The 23,603-nt window shown below is 40.5% G+C and overlaps 1 protein-coding gene across 6 annotated transcripts in view; it reads right to left on the reverse strand.

Moving 5' to 3' along the window:
• Positions 1–1,464: 1,464 nt before the first annotated feature.
• LRRC3B (leucine rich repeat containing 3B) overlaps positions 1,465–23,603 on the reverse strand; it is a 112,000-nt gene continuing 89,861 nt past the window's right edge. For 5 of the 6 annotated variants that reach the window (XM_072651151.1, XM_072651154.1, XM_072651153.1 and 2 more), the window contains one exon: positions 1,465–2,941. In XM_072651151.1, coding sequence (XP_072507252.1) covers positions 1,995–2,774 — 780 coding nt within the window. In that variant the 5' untranslated portion in view covers positions 2,775–2,941 and the 3' untranslated portion in view covers positions 1,465–1,994. Of the gene's footprint in view, positions 2,942–22,758; positions 23,490–23,603 lie in introns of those variants that run through there. The other variant, XM_072651152.1, reaches the window with a different exon arrangement.

Genomic DNA, 23,603 nt, shown 5'->3' on the forward strand with positions numbered 1-23,603 from the left:
CAAGGTAAAAATAAATCTGGCATCTTGAAGCTGCTGTTACTTCTAACTTCCAGCCATGTTGCATGAGGACTTCAGAAAGAGTACTTGGTGTAAGGTTAAGTATTTAATGTTGGCTGAATCAGGGAGTGGCAAAGTTTAATTGTCCATGTGGTGACCTTGAAGTAGATATTCAGAGAATGAAAACGTTAATAGTCGAGTAATGTAACTTCCCCCATGTCCCTGGGATTTACAGCATTATTCAGGGATTTGATTTGGCCTTTATGAGTACTTCCACAAGGCTAATGCTTATGTAATTTTTCAGCAGCCAGGAAAATAAGTCCCCATTAATGTGGGCATAAAGATATCTATTCTTCAAGCTCCTTCTTGAAAGGAACACATTTCTAAGGAGAGAATTAAGCTGAAGCTTTAAAAAAAACTTTGAAAGAGACTGTGAGAGACTATGGAGAAGTAGACAGAATGCTTGACTTTAGGTTCCCACTTTGTGGCTGATGGTTACTAGCTAGCTGGATGACTACGGTAACCTCTCTAAACCTTAAACAACTCTCTAGGACTGGGGACAGTGGGAAAAGAGTCAGATTTGGAGTAAAAGGCTTAGGGTTCAAAACTTGGCTTTGCCATTTCCTATCCTGTGGCCCTGGTTCACAACACATTTTGACAAAAATGCTTAATAATGCTGGCCCCCAGGGGGCACCAACCTCTTAGTAATATTTCCATGATAGTCATGCTCCAGGGATAAGCTTTGCTTCCTCCTACTGGATTTACAGAGATGCCCGAGTCAAATCCAGTATTTCAGGAAGATCTCTGAGGTCCCCAAGGGGTTCCCTTTGCTTCATTGTGGAGCCCAAGTGGTTGTCCAGGGTCAACCCAAAATGACTGCTTTCCCCCACTCTCCCCTCCCCCCATAAGCTGAAAGCATCATGAGGTCCAAGCCAAACTATCACTGGCATTGCTGCCCTTGACCACAATTCTAGGTTTTCTGATAAAAGAATTCTAGTGAACCAGGAGCTACTTCACATTTTTAGGATGTAAAGAGGTGGAGAAGGGGGTAGAACACTCTAGAATCATACATAGATAAAGATTTTTAGAGTCAGAAGGATCATTGGAGATCATAGGACCAGAGGTCTAGAGCTTGGCCATATAGTGCCATATCGTCTAATTCCCTCATTTTACAGATAGGAAACTGAGGCCAAAGAAGCTAATTAACATGTCCAAGGTCAGACAGGTAGCTAAACAACAGGATAAGGATTTGAACTGAGGTCCTGGGACTACAAAGTCAGGTTTCTCACCCCCTGACACACACACACCAGGCTCCCTCTCCATAGACTTGCTTTTGAAAAGTAGATGCTTGAAAATTCTTAGATCTTGGTTGGTGTTTTTTTGTGGGTCAGTATTTAAATAGCTAAATCATGCTAGGAATAAATAGGAAGAAGGATATATGAGGGACATTTAGGCAATGCAAAAACGAAAAGTTATCAACAAAAATTTATTTCTTTTTTTTTTAAAAAGACTGAGAGAGAATCTTTATTAGTAGATGCTTCAGGTACAGCTCCCCGATTTACAGAAAGGCGTATTAATGCATCTTTCATTATGATAGAGCTTTTGGCCCATAAAAGTCAACTCCGAGCATAGAAAAGGCAGATGAATCCATAGCATTGATCCCAGTCCAATAAATTACTCTGTTTTACATGGTTCAAAGTTAGGCTTTTATTTGGTTTTAAATTAAAAAAATAAATTTCATTATTAAATAGTGAAATGAATCTAACTAATGTTTACATAGTAGCTTACTTAGGAATATACCACCAGAGAAAAAATTATGGTGTAGGCCATCCAAATTAAAATCATTTTAATGTTAGTTTTTTTAAGTCCAACAGTGGCATAATTCAATTAAACTGAAATGCAAAGTCTTAAATGTATACAATGGATGTTGGAAGTAAACCACTCAGTCTAATGCAACCCAAAACTAATTTCTGCATCAAAATTAGTCATTCCCAATACTATACCACAGTGCTAATGTCATCGGCTTCATCTGCTTTCTTTTGCCTACTTGGCAGGGATTTCAAGTATTCTAGGTGCCTCCTGGCATCCTCCTGATTCTGCCGCACATAATATACCACGTAGGATATCACCATGGTGAACCAGCCAAACATGGTGACCAGCATGGCATAGTCGGTAGTCTTTTTGGGAAGGTTACAGAGGTCAGCGTCGTTGGCAGCATTAAGAAAAGGCCTCCCGGCATGTTCATCCAGCACGGAAGTCTTACAGATGACATTGTTTGCTGTCTCATGGTTAGATGCCATGCTCTTCAAGACCTGCTGTAAAGTACAGTCACAGTGCCAGGGATTGTTGGCAATCCTGGCCCTGGCCTTCAGGTTATTGAAAGCATTTTTGTGAACACTCTGAATTCGGTTGTCGGATAAGTCCAGCGTCTGCAGGGTCTCTGCCACCCCCTTGAAGGCATGCTCATCTATAAACTCGATGCCATTTTTGGACAAATTGAGAACTCGGAGCTGATGCAAGTCCTTAAAAATCTCATTGGGGATGGACGTTATCTGATTGGAGTCTAAGTAAAGGAGGACTGTTTCAGGAGGAAGATCTCTGGGGATCTCCTTGAGATTTGCATTGCTACAGGTGACATTTAAACCTCCAGAGGAAGAACAAAGACAGCCTTTGGGACACATACTGGCTGAATGAAAGCACAGTATCATGAGAACAAAACTTTGTAAGAGGAGACACATGGAGAGGGAACGAGTTAACCACAGGTCTACCAAATGCATGCTGGGGCGTCAGCATAATCACAAGCCCATTCCTCATTTACCCCGACAAAGGTGGCAAAGGGTCCAGCCCAAGTCAACAGAATGCCTCTTTGTTTCGACTGATGGGTCAATAGGCTGCCGTTGACATGTGTGTGACTTCTTTGCTCTCCTCTTTCTTACAGGGATACCTAAAGAATGAAAGAAGGCAAAGGCAGTTAGTTCATTTTGAAAGAAAGGATCGTGAAGCATCATCAATATAAAACTAGAAGTGACCTTAGAGGTCATGAGCTTCCTTCATGGCTTCGCTAGCCTCCCCTCTTCCCCGGATCACCTCCAATCTGTTTGGTGCCTGTCCACCTGGGTCCTTTATGTTGCTGGCTGGATCTTATGCACCTTCAGGGATAATGGATCCTTCTCTTTGTCTCTACAACCTGTCCGTGCCCCATCCCCACTTTTCCAGTTTCCTTATATTTCCCTAGCCTCTACATATTCTGAGTTTCAGCTATTCTGCCTACTTGTTGCTCCTCCCATACACCAGGCCATGACCTTACCCTGTGGATTTGCTCTGACTGTCCCCCAACCCTTGTTCTCCCTCCATGTCCCTCGCTGCTTCCCTCTGAGGCTACCTTCCATTTACACTGCATATGTCTTTATGCCATTAGTTATTTATTAATGTCATTCCTTGTCTCTCCCATGAGAATAGGAACTCCGTTCACAACAGAGACTGTGTTCTTGTTTGTGCCATCCCCAGTGCTTTACATAGTGTCCAGCACAATAATTAAATAGTAATTGTTTCTCTTTAATCCAGGAACCCTGAGGGTCTTCTTTTCCCAGCTTGATTTTTTGTAAAGGGCCATCTCTTGAGTTACTTACAGAAGACTATTCATTGAATGGGTGTATCTCATTCAAAGTGAGAATGGGATAAGACCTTAGGCTGAAAGAGTCAGGCTCTCCTGTTGCATCCTGGGCCATCTCCAGTCATCCTGATGAATATCAGGCCAATGGACCCAGAGGGTTCAGGAGAAGAAAGTGAGGTTGGTGATCTTGCACAGCCCTCCCTCACTCAAATCAAAGTCAACTGTAAGTCATGTCATCATCTTGATGTCATGGTCCTCTTCCAGAATGAAGGACAAACACAACAGTAGGTACTTAATAAATAATTGTGGACTGACTCACCCAGCACCTAGCACATTGTCTATGATTTAATAAATCCTTGTGAAATGATTGACTGATCCAGTCTTACCACCACACACACTTTACAGATGAGGAAACTGAGGCTAAAAGAACTTAAGGAACTTGTTCAAGTTTACATGGGTAGATCCGGAGATGCAGCTAGGGTGGCACAGAATGCTGGACTTAGAGCTAGAAAGACCAGAGTTTGAATTCTGCCTCAGACACTTAGCAGTTGTGTGACCCTAAGTCCTTTTTTTTAACCTCTCATAGCTCCATAGATCATCAGAAAAATGGGGATAACAGTAGCACCTTCCTAATAGCGTTGTTTTGAGATAAGTGCTATGTAAAGTTAGTCATTATTATTATCATTAATTTAATGATAATTAGATTAATAACAAATAATAGAGTAAATAAAAGATTGATGATGGTAATGATGGTGATGAGGATAACCAGGTTCTTTAATTCAAGGGCCAGTGCTCTTTTCATGGGAAAATTCTGGGAGTCAGGTTACAATTAAAAAATGCTCCGAAGTGGGTGGTGTTCTATGTGGACTGGAAGGAGCATTACACACGTAATTTTCATCAATGCCAATGGGAGTTATCTACATTATGAGAGTTTCCTATGTGAGTCTCTGGTGCTTAAGAGAGTCGTCAATAAAGGATGACATTTCTGAGTTCTGTTGCTCTGTTGCTTTGATTAGACTCCATTACAGTAGGTAGCTGTGGTCTCTCCATCATTCCCTCCATATCCTGTCTATCTCCAAAGTACAACAACAATGAAATTTAATTGAATTTAAGCACACCTCCCCTTACCACGTCTTGTTCTCATAATAATCAATGGATATATCGATACCTTTTAGCGTTGTGTTTTGACAACAGTGAGAAATCACACTAAATATTTTGTGGTTTATCACTATAGACATGAATATTTTGTAACTGTTTAAGGATAGTTATGGAAAGGAGAATCATTAACTGAAGAAAGACTTTTTTAAATGAGTGAATGAATGAATGACCAAATGAATTAAGGAATGAATAGAGAGTGGATGACTCCAGCATTAATATTCTCATTAAGTTGTTGGTTAACAGTTTGCCAAAGAAGCCTTTCCCTTGGGCTGCTAACATTGTATAGGATGTCTTTAATGGTTTTTTGAAAGGATGTTCTATTTCCAAAGAATTCCCTCTCTTCTAAACCATGTATGTGTTTTCCTCCCTAACCAGATCTTCAGATATGAGAGATCCACAAGCCAATTTTCTCAGTAATAGGAATTATGTAACATGAGCCTATCAAACTGCAAAGATAGGTGAATTTTGTGTCTTCTTATTTATGGCAAGTTCATCCATTTCTACCTTAGTATACAGAAGACAAGTCAAGCTGAGTGAAGTATATTTATGTAGAAATGACAGACAGAGAGGCCCATTGAAAGGAGGAATACATTTAAATATCCACAGAAAGTGAGAAAGTCTGCAGAACCCTGGCTTCTGGTAATGTTCATGTGGGTAGTGGGGGTAGTATTCATGTGGTGGTAGTGTTCATGGGAGGCTGGTTCACACCAAATGTGCTTAACAACGAGTCACAGCTGCTATCGGTGTTCTCAAACCTTGTTTGGTGATAATTTGGGAAATAATCAAAATCCACAACAAGGTCATAAAATTCTTTTTAAAAAGTGTTTAAATCAATATAAATTTTTTAATAAATGAAGCATGTCACTCACTTTTCTTTAAAGAGAGGGAGTGAAGTTTGGAAAAATAAAAATGAACAATTGTGGATCTCTGGAATTTCTAAACAGCTGGGGATCCTTAGTGTACAACATCAAAAGTGGATCACAGAAGTACAGATTTAGAAATGAAAGGGACTTTGGTGTTCTTTGAATTCAACCCTCTCATCTTACAGATAAGGAAAATGAGGTCCAGAAGATGAGTGACTTTCCCAGGATCACACAGTTGGATAAATAAATGAGATCAGATTTGGATTCACATTTTTCCTGACTCCAAACAGTGTGTCCCCCACACACCATCCTACCTTTTTATATTGACATTCTGTGGCTCCTATCTTTTTTTTTCAGAACTCTGATTTGATTGGTATGGGAACTCCCAATAAGGAAACTCCCTTTACCAGTATAAATCTGTACCTTCTCTGCAGTGAGTGGTTAAGCAACTCTTCCAGGGTCAGAGAGTCAATATATATATCAGAGATGGCATATGAACTCAGGTGTCCTGCTGCCTGGGCTAGTTCTCTATCTGCTATGTGCTACCTCTGAAATTGTCAAAAGAAAGGACTCATTCCTTAGTTTTCCATGTTTTAGGTATCTTATAAAGCATAGCTTCTTTAGCCTTTGAAAGTCAGGATGCAATGATGACCTGCGTCTGAGTACCTTTGCCATTTACAGCATGATTTGGGTGACCCCTGGAGAGTTCCTTGCCCATTTTGGAACCATTTTCCTCAGGTACAAAATGGAAGTGGTGACTCTTGCCCTGAAAATTCACACAGCTGTTATAAGGATCCAAAGTACTAATGGGCATGAAGTACTCTGTTGACATGAGCAGCTGTTGTACTTCACCATATCCATGTGGAAACTTGGACTGGCATCACAGGGCCTTTGCAAACCCCCTTTAAGTGCACCTGAGCATGGTCTATGTTCTTAGAGTCCTGAATCTGGAGTTAGGAAGATTCAGGTTAAAATTGTACCCCAGACACTTATAGGTAGTGTGACCTTGGACAAGTCACTAAACTTTTGCAAGCCTCAGTTTTGTGAAAAGGAGATAAAGAGGCAACATAGTTCAACGGACAAAAGGCTGGTCTTGAAGTCAAGAAGACCTAAGTTCAAGCCCCAATTCTCACACTTAATAGCTATCTGGTTTCAGTTTTCTCTTCTATTAAAAAGGGATAAAAATAGCACTTACCTTACTGGGTTAGTGATAGGCTTAAATGAAATAATATATGTGAAGCAAAGCAATCCATAAATGTGGATTAATATATAATCATATATATATAATCATATCATATATAATTATATACATATAATATGTAAGTATAAAAATAATTGTATAAAATAAATAAATATCATGTTCAGCCCTTTGAATCCCTTAAAATATTATGTAGCTATGACTATGATGAGAACACAGTCTCTGAAGTCAGAGGAACTAAGTTCAAGTCCCACCCCTAATATCATTTAGGCTATTACAATATAGTATTAACTGGGCCTCAATTTTCTCATCTGTAAAATGAAGGATTAGATAGATGGCCTCTACAGTTGCTTCCAGCTCCAAATCTATTATTCTGTGCTCCTATGCTCCCTAAAACATTTTGCTTCCTTTCTATTTTGAGTTGACAACTGTTCAGAAAATAAATTAGGGTGAAAACTCTCTGATGATGGGGATGGCAGGAAGGGAAAGACAGAGTTTGATCAAGTCACTTGAGGACCCCCCTCCTCCCCCAAGCCCCCCACAATTTAACAGTGAATAAGCCAATGGATAACAGGGATTTGGAAAGGGCCCTGTGCTGTTCTTCATTGACCATAAGCCTGCGCATGGAATATGGTTGATTTAACTTAGGATCATAGATTCTGAGCCAGAAGGCATCTCTGAAGTCATTGACTTCATCCACCTCCAGATAATGAAGACCAGAGTATTTAAATGGCTTGCCTAGAATTATATGGGTAGTAACTGGTTAATCCAAGATTTGAACCTAGGACCTTTGACTTTAAATCTAGCGTTTTTGCTGTCATCTTACCTTGTAGGATTGTTCTGAGGACCACATGAGACAACATACGTTCATTACTTTGCAAACCTTGAATTTACATAAAATGCCAATTGTTGCTGTTGAATCTAGCAAAAACGTGTACCTACCGAGCACTTTACAGTTTAAATGACCTGCACACAGCACACTTGTGAGGTAAGCATGTTATACTTCCCATTTTACAGAAAAAAACTGAGGCTCAGGAAAGGGCAGTGACTCACGCAAGGCCACACATCTGCTGAAATGGCAGATTCAGGCCAGGAATCCATGTCTTCTGACTTCAAGAACAAGCCTGTTTCTTCCCTGCCCTGCCACTGCAGGTCTCATGGCCAAATCACGCCCCACCAACTCACTCCTAACCTAGCTTATCTTATCCAGGTGTTGGCTTGAGGAAGGTTTATCAGAAATCAGGTTGAGGGAGAATCACCACCAGGTTTCCAAAGAGAAGACTAGGAGGCTCATGCCGTTACGGCGACTCTATCTGAGGCAGGGAGGGCAACTGGGGCTGACGTCACCCACATCTTACAGATTTTGGACTTGAGACTCACATTCAATGATTTGCCATTGGTCAAAGAAAGAATAAATGCAGAAGATAGCATTTGAACCAAAGGTTGCTGACCCCACCACCTGGGTTCTTGAGTGGAAGAAGTAGAATGGGGGGGAGGGGACAACAGAGATGTAGAAAAACAAATATAAACAGAAGATTACATAGAAGCTCACATAGGAAGACCTTTTACTACCTACTTTTCCATCACTCTTCACATCATCAACACTCAGTCTCCCCTCTCTCCTCCCCTCCCCACCCCTTCCCTCCTCTCCTCTTTTCTCTTTTCTCTCCTCTACTCTTTTATCCTCTCCTTTTCTTTTTTTAAATGAATTTACTCTAAATTATGTGGCATTAACCTGGGATCCCCAAAGGATCTGTGAATAGTTTTCAGTGGCTCTGTGAACTTGAATTTTTTTAATCTTTATCATCAGTCACTTCTAGCTGAACTTTAGCATTTTCTTGAATTATTTAAAAATACGATGCTGAGAAGTACTCTATAAGCTTCCCTAGACTGATTGTCCAAAGGGGTCCAGGAAATAGTCCAGAATCTCTGCCTTTTAAAGCAAGGCAACATCTGAAAATGCTGAAATTGAAAAATATATATCAATCATGCCTCCCTATAACTCACATTCTCTTATCTAGTCAGGGGTGGGGTGAGGATGGGGGAGGAGTACTAATTACCTTGTTATGATTCATGGCAAGGAAGCAAGTTTATTGCTACTGACATGAGGTCTCTAACCTGAGTCACATCCTCAGCTAGAAAGGCTGTGTCAGTGGGAGAAGGGGTCACAAGGGGGCTTCTCTAGGCCCATGTTCTCCTGCTCTGAGCTGCCCTGAGCTGGCTTACTTGGTCTGAGGTCACCTTAGGCCAGGAAACTGCAGACATTGATTGCTCTTGACCTATGGTTGACCCTTGGTTTGATCACACCAGCCCCAGAAGGGCTGTGCTAAGGATTAGGTAACCTGGCTAGCCCAGCATGGTCTTCAAGACCCAACACACACTAGAATTTTAATTTTTTGTGGGCTAGTTACCCAACAGAGCACAGAACTGTGCTAAAGGCTCACCTCCTTCACAGCTGACTGATGCTCTGAGTCACAGATAGGAGGATTTGCTACAGATGAAGCATTTTAAACAGTCACTGCTCCCAGAAAACAATTATGGTTGGCATTGTCAAGTTGAAAATTGAGGATGACTCTGGCAAATCATCCTGCTGAGGCAGAGCTGACTCCTTGCCTACTCCCCCACCATAGTTCTCTCTAGGGGAACTACCTACCTCTGGTGGCAATTGATTGATAAAAGGCCAACAGAAAAGTTCACATTAATACATGAGGAAGTAATCTTTACTGTAAAAGAAATGGAGAGGGAAAGGTAGTTGGGTATATTGGCCAAAAAAGTTCAGTCAGGAAGACCTGGATTTGAATCCCAATTGACACATACTGGTTGCCTAACCATGAGTCAAGGAGTAAAAGTTCTCTGAATCTTAGAGATGCATCAGGATACAATGGGAAAAGCATTAATCTGTAAAATGAGGAGACTGGAGTAGATAGTTATCCAATTAGAAATCTACATTCCTCTCCCTTCCCGGTAAGGTCAGAAACCAGTTCTCTTCCCCTTTATCTCCAAGGACCATTGTGAGAATCAAATGAGATCATGAAAGTAAAGTTCTATGGAAACTTTAAGCAAATACGATATGATTGATAGAAGTTTTAATTAATTGGTAAGATCAGCCAGAGCTAGTAATCTCAATGTAATTTAGGAAGGCCAAGTCACTTCTAAATCTTCAAGAGGCATTTCTGAAGAATGTCATTAGGGATTAATACTAGTAATAATAATATCTTTACTCAGATAGCGATTTTGCTTGGAAATGCACAAATTATTTCCTTTACAGCATCCCTATGACATAGATAGCTTGGGCTAATTAGGACAAAGTAGGGGGACTGCCCATTTGACCTGCAATAGAGATGATTTTCAGGCATGTCAAAGACCCCGCATTCAAATGCAAATTGTCTGGTTATGGAGTATATTTTATGGTTTCATTTCCCCGTTTTTTTATTTTTAAATTTTTTTTCACTAATGTCTTTCTAAAAATACTAGGCATCTCCAGATTTGTTCTCTGCCCCCTCTTCATCTCTGTGAGCCTTCCTTTGTAACAAAGAAAAATCAACCAACATAATTTATGCAGCATTTTGAACGCTCCCTATCTCCAAATCTCATGAAGTTTTTTTGCAATGAAGGTAAAATTGTAAAACTATGACCTTGTCTATTCTATAGGAAAAAATAAAAGTCATGGGACAGCTCCTTACTTGGTCTCATTTACTGCTGATCCAGGGCAAGAAGAAAACCCTTGTGCCCATAGAATCTGAGGACGGGCTCAGATTCTTAGCTAAGAGATTTCTGACAATTGTCATCTTCTCCAGGGTAAGCTTTATGTCTGTGGCCATGCCACCCTAACCAAGTCTGGTCTCATCAGAAAGACACCTCCTGGGGAGTCTCTAAAGGCATTATAATTGTGACATGTTAGGTTTGGACTTGGAAGGGACCTAAGAGGTAAAGGAGTCCAGCTCCCTTATTTTACAGATGAGGAAACTGAGTCTGAGAGAAGTGTAGATGAAAAAACCTGTACAAAGTCACATGTAAGTGGCAGAGCTGAGATTTGAAACCAGATCTCCCTGACTTAAAAACCAGCCATCTTTTCAATGAGATAAAGAATTATCAGATGAACGCAACTTTTGAATTCCCCTCATTCCCTAGATGAGATAGCTAGGTTGCATAGTGAATAGAGCACTAAGGAAGACCTGAGTTCAAATCCAGCTTCACACACTTATTATATGTGTGATCCTAGTCAAACCACTTAACTCACCTTCCTCAGTTTCCTTGTCTGTAAAATGGGATTAATAATAGTAACGACCTCTCAGGATTCTTGTGACGATAAAATGAGACAAATATTTGTAAGTGCTTTATACACCTTCTAGCATTCTATAAATATTAACTATTAGCTAGCTAGTAACTGAGGTACAGGAAAAAAAGGATTAGCATGTTCAAAATCGCACAGGTAATAAGCTAAAACAGACCTTCCAACTCCAAATTAGGTTTAGAGCTTCTCATTTTTTTCTTATCAGCTGCCCTTCAGTTCACATTTAGGAATGAGCAGTGAATAGTTTTTTTCTAAAATCTCAATTCTAAAGATACAGGCTGGATAAATATAGAGGGGAAATGACTAGAAATGTTACCAAACTCTAAGAAGAGGAGTTTAACGTGAGCTGAAAACATAATGAACTGGGTTGTTAATCATCGAAAAAATGAGATTAGCCACAGCAAAGCCAAGCGGCTGTACTTCTGTGAATCCGGGATCTTTTAAAAACAACCAATACCCCCTCCCCGCAAAAAATATCATGGAATGCTGAAGCAGGACCTGGGAGCTTATTGCGCCATCCATCAACCACTCTCTTCATTTGCAAGGAGAGCTCCCCTCCCTCCCACTTGTTCTTTTGAAGTCAGCTTTGCATGTTAGTTTGTGAATTCTAGCCAGGGTCTTGAGAGAGAGGGAGTAAAAAAAACTGAGAGGGTGGCAGGGAGGAAGAGAGAGAAAGAGAGAGAGGAGAGAGAGAGAGAGAGAGAGAGAGAGAGAGAGAGAGAGAGAGAGAGAGAGAGAGAGAGAGAGAGAGAGAGAGAGAATGAGGGAGAGATAGAGACAGAGAGAGATGGAGAGAAAAAGGGGGGACAGAGACACACACAGAGAGACAGAGAGACAAAGACAGAGAGAGAAATAAAGAGATAGAGAGACAGAGAAAGAATGAATGTGAGGCAAGAAGATCAACTAAACAGAAGACAAAGAACACATTATAAAATTAGATGTGTATGTCTATTCTAGCCCCCTCACTTTGCAGATGAGGAAACTGAGGCCCAGAGAAGTCAAGTCAGCTGTCTAAGGCCGCAGAGGAAAAAAGCAAACAGAGTCAGAACTTGAACCCAGAAACTCTGACCCCACATCACAGATTCAATGGCCAAGCACTCATTAAGCTCCCACCACGTTAGGCAGTGTGCTCAGCTCTGGGAATTTAAGGAACAAGCAGTCCCTGGCCATATGAAGCTAACATTTCGTCAGAGGAGCCAACAGGGAGACATATAAGTATATTTAAAATAATGCACTCCTTCCCCACTCCACACTACTTCTCCCAGAGGAGAAAGTGGCTACTTTCTGTTTCCAGATGTGACCATTTTGTGGAGCATCTGGTGGGTCTCCATGCCTCACATACTTTACATCTCAATTTGGACTGATGAATGAATATGCATACTTTGGATGAAGGTTGGTTTAATTTAACTTTACTCTTTCTTCCTCTAGTGGGGAGGGCAAGTCTAGCCTGCTACAAATGACTTTATCTGGGCAGTAGACTGACTGACCTTCTGTTGGCTTTGAAGGGCAATCTGGAAGTCTTCTGAATGTTCACAATTATATACTCATTTAGGAGAGGAAAAACAGAATGGAATAACACCATTTCTAGGTTATGTGATTACAGTGGATATAGAGTCAAAAGACATAGGTTCAGATCCAACATCTGACAGCACCTATGTGACTTTGGGCAAGTCCCCAGTTTCATCAACTGTAGAATGAAGAAGTTGGACAGGTGAATTCTCTTTCAATTCCAAAGACCTCTTTGGGACATTTGGGACTATACCCTGGTTTGTCACCTAAGATGGTACAGCTGATGTGGAGTGCTAGGGCTGGAAGCAAGAGGACTCATTTTCCTAAATTAAAATCTGGCCTCAGACACTTACTAGCTATGTGACTCTGAGCAAGTCACCTAACCCTGGTTGCCCCTAGTTTCTTCATCTATAAAATGAATTGGAGAAGGAAATGGAAAACCACTCAGTATTTTCACCAAGAAAACCCTAAATGGATTCACAAAAAGTCAGAAATGACTGAAAAACAACTGAACAACAAATGATCAAAACCAGGGGGCCACTGATTTAAGACTCAATATAGTAAAAGTAGTGATTGCTTATTCAACAATCCTCACAATTCACCCATAATTCCTCATAATGCATTCCCTTCTATCCTCCCAAGCCAAGACAGTCAACAGACTGTCATTCAAGACAAAAATCATTGTGCGGATGATGCTAGTAGGAAGAACGCGAATGACCATGGGAAAGAGATAGCTGAGCCCATGTACCTATGGCACACAGTAGATGTTTAACATATATTTGCTGAATTATGAGAAATACAATAAGAAATGTAAAAGGAGTAGAAACAAGAAATATCAATAAAAGTGTAAAAATCAACACATAAATCAAAAACAGAAAAGATGATAAGAGAAACAATAAATATGGCCCAGAGGAAAGAATATTTTCTCGGATATCAGAGTCTGTGGGTTTGGCTATTACTACCTGTGTGACTTTGAATATGTCACCTAATTGCTCTCCGCTTCAGTTTTCTCCTCTGTAGTATGAGGAGTGAGTGGAATGGATGACCACCAACCCCATTCAGTTCTAAAACTATGTTTCCAGAAAAGAAGCATCTCTTAAAATCAGAAAATCACAGGATTCATATTTGAGAACTTGGAGGGACATTGGAGCTCACATCGTCAAGATTTGCCCCATTTTACAGATGAGGAAACCAAAACCCACAAAGATGGAGGGGCTTGTTGCAGGTCACACAAAGCTTCATCTTCTGTCAGGCACGATCAGAACAATGCTTAGGGCCAATAAAAACTATAGGACCTATAAAAAGATTTGAATTCTCCCTTTTTTGTTAATAATATATAAGTGGAATAGATTTGCACCTTCCAATGTATACATACAATATAAATATTTACCATGTAAATATGCAGTGTATTTATACAACTTTATATATTTATATGCGAACGTCTCAAGGACAGGCACAGCGTTCATACAAACAGGCAAAGGGAGCTATGCCAACATCGATCTTCCTTTTATAAAGTCAAAGATATTAACACCAAAGATCCACATTTTGATATATTTTTCATTGTCAAATGAGATACACTTAGAAAACAGCATCTGCCAAAGGACCTATATGTAATCCAAATCATGAGGGCTTATGGGAGCCTTAATGCAGCCCTGCACAGAGGTCACGTGGAATAATAGAACACGCTCTATTTGGAGGCAGAAGACCTGCATTCATTTCCAAGTTCTGCTACCCTTGAGGAACCCAGTTCCTTTCTTTAGTCTCAATTTCTTCATCTGCAGAGTGGAGTTGGGACCAGACCTTTGCTTTGCCTTCTTTCTTCTGATCAAACAATAGTAGAACCTTGACTCAAAATCAGTTTCTCAGAGTCCAGTTCCATCAAGAAGTTGATAGTCTGAAGTTAAGAGGGGGCAAGAGGACCATATTTTCCATTCCTCTCTATACAAACTATCCAAAGTCAGCTGAGTTATGGAAGCCAGGTCTTTCTTTTCCCTTTCTGGATACAGTGTGGAGGGGTGAGGTGGGGTAGGGGATAAAATAATAGAAATTCGTTGTTGAAAAAACTTTAATATTTGCTCCAGTAAAAATAATAATGATGATAATGACAATAATAAAAAGCCTTTCTGATAAAGCTTTAGTAGTACTGGGCAGATATCTATCACTGTCCTCCTCAGTTTTTCCATGACGTGGACAAGAGGTGGGTTTAATCCCCATAATATCAGCAAGCCTTATTAAAGCATACTTTTACTACTTCACCCAAGATAGCTCAGACAAACTGCAAAGCATCATGGACACTGAAGTGGCCTCAGAGTCAGGAAGCCCTGGGTTCAAGATTACCAGAGACAAGTCACTTTATCCCTGAAGGAGGGAAACAAGCATTTGTAAAGCAGTTACTATGTTCTAGGCATTTGCTAAGTGCTTTTCCAATTCTATCTCATTTAACTCAGTGTCCTAGTCAACTATCTAAGACAAATTGAATTACAGAGAAGTTGCAGATCTTCATCGCTGGGAGGAATTTCCTCACTGAGAATTCTCTTTACTGGCAAAATCACAAAAAGTAAACAAATAAAAAAAGATAATTGTTTCTCCTGTTTTGAAATTTATTTTGTGAAAAGTTGTTAAACCGATTCCACGATTTAGAAAGACTGAATCAGGTAGGAATCTGCTACCCATCATTCCTACAGTGAGCAAGAGTTGTTCTTTCTTAATGGCCTCAAATTCTTGGATAACATTTTAAAAATTCCTCCTGCCCTATTCTCCCCAGAAAAGCAGGAATAAAAGATGCATTTTCCCTGAGTCAATATTCCTATTTGGTCCTTCACTCCCCCAAGAATGATAACCACAGGTCTTTGCTAATGTTTATATTTACCATTTATCAGGTTACAAGTTAATTGTGAGACCTCCTAAGGACCCATCCACCTCCTGTCGCTGTTTTCTTTTTCAACCCTATTATTATTTCCCAGCAGGTGCTTGTAGCTTTTTCAAATCCTGATACATGAACTGCAAAGAAACAGCAGTTGAAAGAGCCTGAAATCTGGAATCAAAGGACCCAAATTCAATCCTGTTGTTTATGGTCTTTCAAACTCAGTTTCCTCATTAGCAAAATGAAGAATTTTGACTTTTGATTTCTAGGGTCTTTTCCAATTCTAAGTCTATGGTCCTATAATATTTCCAAAGACAAGTGTAGTCTTGGACTCCAGAGCTGGAAGGCATTTTGGAGGCATCTAAACCAATAACTAATTCATAGATGAAGAAATAGATCTCAAGAGGTTAGTGACTTGGCCAAGGACATGAAGCTTATATATGACTGCTGGAGATAGAAACCTAGATTTTCTAACTCCAAAAACAGAGCCTTTTCAATCAATCAAAATTAATCAATAAGCATTTCTTAAGCCCTTTTTTTGAGCCACATTCTGGGGAACACAAAGAAAGGCAAAAACACTTCCTGCTTTCCAGAACTTACATTCTAATGTGTTCTCCCCACCTCCAACTATACTATCCAGAGAGATGATATCACAAGCTGTTTCCGGATTAGCCAGTCCATGATGGATTCAGGTAGTTTGTAGTGTATAAGGAGAGATGATTAGCAATTTTGAAAAATGACCCTGCTTTGCCCTGCCACAAAATTATCACCTTCCCATTGGTCTTTGCAAAGGCTTCCACTGGCAACTCTGAAAATAGCCAAGCTTATAACAAATAGGCTTCTGGGCTAAGATGTTTTCAGAAAATGCCTGGAATATGTTTTTAAAGCTTAGAATTGCTCTTTCTTAGGGATAATTAGAGAAGAAGTAACTCAAAGAATGCTACAACATAAGCACTGGTCTTAAAATCATCTAATTCAACCCTTTCACTTGCAAGATGCAAAACCTAAGACTGAGAGAGGGTAAGGGACCTACCCAAAGGGTCAGGACCCTTTCCAGTGATAATTCCCAATGCACATGGAATGATTTAGGGTTTTCAAAGCATTTTACATGCAGCAAGTTATTTGATATTTACAACAAGCTAACGAGAGTGAAACTACAGGTATTATTATCTTCATTTTATTGATGAATAAATGAGTGATGTGAGAGGCACTGTGAGGTAGTAGATAAGAAGTCATCCTCAAAGCCAGGAAGATCTGGGTTCAAGTTTTACCTTTGAAACACCCCAGTTCTGTGACTCTGGATATGCAATTGCTCAAAACTTTAGGAGTGTTGGGACCCCTTTATAGTCTTAAAAATCATTGAGAATCCCTCCACAAAGGGTTTTTGTTTAGGCGGGCTATATCTATCAATATTTACTGCAGTAGAAATCGAAACACAAAGTTCCACTGCCCTATGGCCTGAGGTGAGAGTCAGTGACTGACACACAGGTAGGTCTCTCAGTATTATGAAAATAACTTTAACCTTATAGATGCCTTGAAAGATCTCAGGACCTCCAAGGAACCTCTGGACCATACTTTGAAAAGCACTACTCTAGGAAACACAGTAAGACTGTAAATCTCAGAGATGATGCTGAACCTCCATTAGTAGCAGGGGTTTCCTCACATAGGAAATGGACAAGGTCCAGTCTTTAGATCCATTACTGATGAATACACTGAGTTCCAGAGACATTATGTGATTTCCCTGTAGGCTTATGTCTCAGAGTGATGGACAATGCACTTGAACCTAAGCCTCTCCAAATTCAAAGTTCTTTTAGCCACTGTTTCCTTTACTTGGACTCGAACCCCAGATCTGCACTGACTTCCTCTGGGGCTCTGAACAAGTCACTACATCCCTCTCTGAATCAAAGTTTCATCAACTATCCACCAGGGATCATACGTGCCCCATGTACTTTAAAGCTTTCCTATAAGGCTTAAACAAGCTAATATAGGTGAAGCTTTATAGAAGTTGGAAAATGCTTTATAAATGGAAGCTACTGTGACAGATGCAGGGACTGTCCATGGTACTAGATTCCAGATATCCTGACGTTTCTTTCCCCTCTCCTCAATACATTATTCTTCTTACTATAACATAACATGCATGTTTCAGGAAGAAATTACTTTCCTTCTGTATCAAGAGATCACATGCCAAAATTGGAAGATTCATAGGTACCTTAGATTTTTGTGTGTCATGGACCCCTTTGGCAGTCTGGGAAAACCTATAAACTCCTTCTCGAATAACGTTTTGAGTTATATAAAATAAATTACAGAAGAAACAATTATATTGAAACATAGTTATTTTTTTAAAAAAATTATGAAGCCTAAATTAAAAAAAAAGAAAAAATAAGAAAACCTAAGTTAAGAACCTCTGATCTAGGTCAATCATCTTCATTTTTAGTTAATAAAATTGAGACTATGGAGGTTGAATGTGTTTTCTAATGTTACAGAGATAGGAGGCAGAGGAGTCTGGAGGTGAACCCAGGCTCTGTGAGTTTAACTGTTCAGTACTTCATCTTCTCCACTATGCTGCTTGGTAATAATGAAAGCTAGCCCATGAGTGACAAGGAATGACCCCAAATAGGATCAAGATGAGAAGTAGAATTGGCATCCCTGTTCAATGGACATGATCAGATGCAGTAGTTCAAAGAAACAATTATGCCAGTGATGGCATATGGGCCTACTGCAATGGGAAGCTGGTCCTTCAGTGCCTTCTCCCCATCACTGCTTGTGAGTTCCACTGCCCAATGGCCTGAGGTGAGAATCAGTGACTGACAGACATATAGGTTGATGTCTCTCTGGAGCCAGTAAGCAATGAATTCTTAGGCTTTTCCCCCTATCAAGAGCTGCTGAAAAGGAAGCCAAGGAGAAAAAGTGGATATCGGTGACACAATTAACCAATAGGAGGGCAATCATCTAAGACACTTGCCCTCAAAAGTCAGATCTCAGTATACTTTCCCTCTGAGAATTCCCTCCCCTCAGAGAGGTAGCACAGGGTTGTGAAAGTATAAGGAGCTGGGACACCTGAATTCAAGTGCCAACTCCTGGCATTCATCAGCTTGGTGATCTTTGGCTCATCACAATTTCCTTGGGTCTCAGCCAATTCATATGTTAAAGTGAAGGCATTCATGGTAGGTGGTATCTGATTTCCAAGCTCCAAATTTAGGATCTTGTGATCTTAAAATGAAGTAGTTGGACTTGGATTATTGTTTTAGGACAAGAAGGGACTTTAGGGATCATCCAATCAAAACCTCCCATTTGACAGATGAAGTAATCAAGACTCAGAGAGGTTAATGACTTGTTCAAGTTAACCCAGGTAATAAACCATAAAGAATGCTTCTTCTAGTTCTTGCAGTTTAAAGTTTCTCCATTTTTCAAGTGATTTTGACTGTGTTACTGAATTTCTGTTTTGTTAAACCATTATGTGTTATTCCCTTAGTCAATGGATACTAGTCAATATAATTCAATCTAATTCAACAAGTTCTTATTAAGTATTTAGTCCAGGGGTCAGGAACCTGCAGCCTAAAGGTCACATGTGACCTTCTAGGTCTTCAGGTGTGGCCTTTTGACTGAGTTCAGGTTTTACAGAGCAAATCGTTTTTGTTTGTTCTGTGAAGTCTGGATTCAGTCAAAGGGCCACACTTGAAGACCTAGAGGGTCACATATGGCCTTGAGGCCCCAGGTTCTGATTTAGTCTGTACAAGGCAGTGTGTTTGAAGCTGATGACGTAAAAACTAAATTGTCTCTGTCTCAAAAAAGAACACAGCATCTAGATATCTTATAAATCTTGGTTCAGTTTTGAACTTTAAAGTTTAAAAGCGCACTAAAAATTTTGGGACCCTATAAACACAAGTAAGGAAATACAAATAATTGCAAGGTCGGGGAGAGACAGAGACAGACAGACAGACAGACAGAGATACACACATGCAGGCAAAGAAAGACAGACAAATGTACAGGGAGAGGCAGAGAGAGAAACAGAGACAGACACACAGGGATGAAGAGAGAGAGACAGGGACAGAGACACATATGCACGGAGAAAGAGACAGAGAGACAGACAGATACACACACACACAGAGACAGAGACAGGCAGAGAGAGAGAGAGAGAGAGAGAGAGAGAGAGAGAGAGAGAGAGAGAGAGAGAGAGAGAGAACTTATAGCTGAGGGGATCAGGAAAGGTTTTATGTAAGAGATAGCACTTGAGCTGAGCCTTGAAAGAGGCATGGATTCCAAGAAGTCACTAAACGACATTCCAAGCATGAGGGTCAGCTTATACAAAGGCTTAGGGAAGGGATATGGAATGATGGATAACAGGACTATTGTGTGTGTTCGTCCTTCATTACTGAAGAAAACCATGCCATCATAGAATGATGACATGACTTGCACTTCACTTTGTTTTGAGGGAGGGAGGGCTGTTCAGGTCACCAGCCTCATTTCTACTCCAGAGCCATCTGAATCCAATGAATATCCATCCAGATATTCATCAGGATGACTGGAGATGACCCAGGATGAGGCAATTGGGTTTAAGTAACTTGCCCAAGGTCACACAGCTAGTGAGTGTTAAGTGTCTGAGGTGAGATTTGAACTCAGGTCCTCCTGACTCCTGCACTGGTGCTCTATCCACTGCACCACCTACCTGCCCCAATAGGACTACTATCATATGAGGGGAGGAAAGAGGCAGTCTATGAAATGTCTCAATGTTTAAAAGGGGTCCTTGTACTCAAAAAGGTTGGAGACCTCTGCTCTAACAATCATTTGAAATACTACTTCAGAGACTTCAGTGGTGACGTGTCAGCAGCTCAGATGTGCAGAAACAAAGGGAGTTTCCTGGGAGAGAAAGATGTGTGAGCAGACCCGAAGGTCAGTATCTGGCTTTTGTTTTATGGATTAAGGGTACTGCTCAGCTTGGCATTTTTCAATGCCTTTCTTGGGCATCTAGCCCCTCAATAGGAGGCCTGTGTAAAATATCTGGACCTAGTGTTCCAGTGAGCTGACAGGCAGGCAGTCTTGCAAAAACCATTCAGTAATACACCAAAATAAAATCCTATTGCAAACAACATAGGAAGGAAAGGTTCCGGAGATTACTGATTTAGGAGAGAAATAAAATGTCGGACTGATTTTGCCTCCAGGAAGGCAAACTGAAATCAAATAACAGATTGCATGCCCTATTGAGACAACCAGTAACTGCAGACCTTGAGAAGTCTTCCACAATCCACTGGATCTTCTGGAAACCTAGAAGTGCCCTTTCAAGTGGAGACGACTCCCTGATCCAAGCCAACAATGTAGAGAATCACTGGATAACATTTTCAGAACTCTAAATTTCACTGTGGCTCTATATGTACATACACACACACACACACACACACACACACACACACAGTCACAAAACCTCAGTTTTAGAAAGAGCCTCAAAAGTCGTCTTTTCTGACCCACATCTGAATAAGAATCCACCAAGTATACCCAGCATATGGTGATCTAGATCATCTGAAGACCTATTATGAGGAGTAATCCACTATCTCCTGAAGTAGTCAAATGCACTTTTATATTGTTCTAATTTTAAGGAAGTGTTTTTTTTCCATTTGTTTTCCCTGACGTTGAATCTAAATCCTCTCCCTCCCTAACCACTAATTCCTGAAGAAGTTCATGATAATATGGATTACAGATGGAAGAGACAGAGGTCATCTAGTCCAAGTCCCTCAATGAACAGATGTTAAAATGGCAGCCCAGAGAAGTGATCTGTGTAAGGCCAAATAAGGTTTAGTCTTCTTTACAACTTGTCCCAATCCTTTCTTACCTGCAGTACTGCAATCAGCCTCCTAGGACCTGATCAGGTCACCAGTCTCTCCACTTTCCCATCTGTCCTGCAGAAAACTGCTAAAGGGAAATTCCCAAGACATAGACAAGCGCTGCTGGTCAACACATTTCTGTGGCTCCTTATTTCCTTTAAAATGAAATGTGATCTCCTTTGGCATTTAAAAACCAGGCTTTGACTTTCCTTTCCAGGCTTATCATATGTCACTCCATTTAATGGACTATTTGGGTTGATCAAACTGGACCAAACATGCATGGCATTCTGTCTCTCACCCTGCACTTTTGCACCAGCTGCTCCTTGTGCCTGGAATAGCTTCCTTCCTCACCTTTGATTTTCAAATCCCCATTTTCCTTCAAATATCATCTCCTACATGAAACCTTCCCTAATCTTTCTCAGTTGCTAGTGCTTCCCCTGCAAAAGTTGATCTCATGTTTAGACTTAATAATTTTTAATCTACTTGTATATAGATGTTGTCTCCTGCTATATAGAATTTAAGCCCCTTGAGGGCAGGGGCTGTTTGATTTTGATTTTTTTAATCCCTAGAACTTAGCACAGTGCATGGCATACAGGAATAAATTGATTATTTCCAGCTCTCCTTTCTGGGCTGTGCTCCATAGAGAAAGTGCTCAGTAAGTGTTTGTTGACTGACTTGCCTGATTTCCCCAGAATAGACTTTGATTTGCTTGAAGAAACCATTGTGTCTATTCCGAGACTCCTCTTCTGTAGGTAAAACACCCATGACTCTCCCCTAGACACACATACAAACTCAAATATACACGTACACACTCATATGATTGACCCTGCTTGTTGTGCATGTGTGTGTGGGAGGGGGGGTGTAGGAGGGGGTGGTCAGGTGAGGGAAAGAGGAGAGATTCTGAGTTACTGAAGACCAGTCAAACAATCTATAAATTAGAATTTCCATTCACAGTCTCATATTTTCTCATTCCATAGCCACAAACTCTTGGAGCAATTCACAAGGCAGGAAATAATAGCATGGATTACAGCTTTAAGGGACCTTTGAGGCCCACTAATCCAACCCTCTCAACAGGTGATAAACTCAGGCCCAAACAAGTGACTTGTCCAAGACCCAAAAATACCAAGGGGCAGGGCAAGGATTTGACCCCAAGTCCTCTATCTCCACATTCAGCCCCTTTCCCCTATTCTGCATTGCCAAATTCCCCCATTCATTCCTGGTCCTATTGAGGAAGGGGACCAAGACCTCCCAAACTCATTTTCCTTATTCAATTATACAACCAGGAACGATTAATTAATCTGTCTCCAAACCTTGTATTTTCCCCCTTGTCAACTAGGAGGGAGGGCTTATTTCCTGTTCACAGTTTAAGAGGTTTTGTTTTTTTTTAAAAAAAAAGATAGATATAATTTACTTCTTCAAAGTAATACAATGATAACAAAGAACTCACCTGGTAATTTTCAACAGTAATTAAATTTCTGAGGATGGGGAACCACTACTTGGTCTTCTCCTTACTGAAGATTAACAGCTTACTTTACTCTGGATACCTGTGAGTCAGCACTTCCTTGACAAATGGAGGGGATTCGTTATAAAAATAGCCTCACCTTGCTTCTCTCCTCCCTTCCCACTTCAGCCCCCTGCCTCCCAAGGTCCGATTTGACTTCTTCTAGTAATTCTGTAACAAGATAAATCTCTACCAATCAACAAAAGAAAGAAATCAAAAGGAAAACTGGACAGGAGATTCATAACTCATCCTTTGTATCTCATCATAGTTCAGCCCAATGCCACAGGGAGCCACCAGGCTCCAAGTTAAACATGGTTTTCACCTGGGAACTACCCGGAAAAATTAACAGCTGCCCAGGGACCTAGTTTTTGTCAACAACAAACCAAAGGAAAGTTTCCAGGCCTGTCTAATTGTACGCACCAGACACAGAGACTTCCCCTCACACCTCATTCTGACATCATAGACATGTGCATAAAATAGAAGTGGATTTCTCCTTCTGAGCCTTCAGTTTAGCTAGATGGAGATGGCAGGAAAGAAGAGAAGAAGTAGAGATAATCATGTCCCAAAGGAGAATGGGGAATGTCAGGAGAGAGAAAATCACCCCTGGATGAAAAAGATAAGATGAAATTACACAATGCCTGCTGTACCTTTTTAAAGTGTCTTTTACAAATTTGACTTGCTTTTAACTTGTTAATGATGTTAATCTCTTTGGTGACATGGCAGGAAAGGGAATCATTTGTCTTCTAGGTACTTACAGTCTAATATTGTAAAGGTGAGAAATCTGGGGTCTT

Source organism: Notamacropus eugenii, chromosome 3 (assembly GCF_028372415.1).
Source record: "Notamacropus eugenii isolate mMacEug1 chromosome 3, mMacEug1.pri_v2, whole genome shotgun sequence".
NCBI lineage: Eukaryota > Metazoa > Chordata > Mammalia > Diprotodontia > Macropodidae > Notamacropus > Notamacropus eugenii.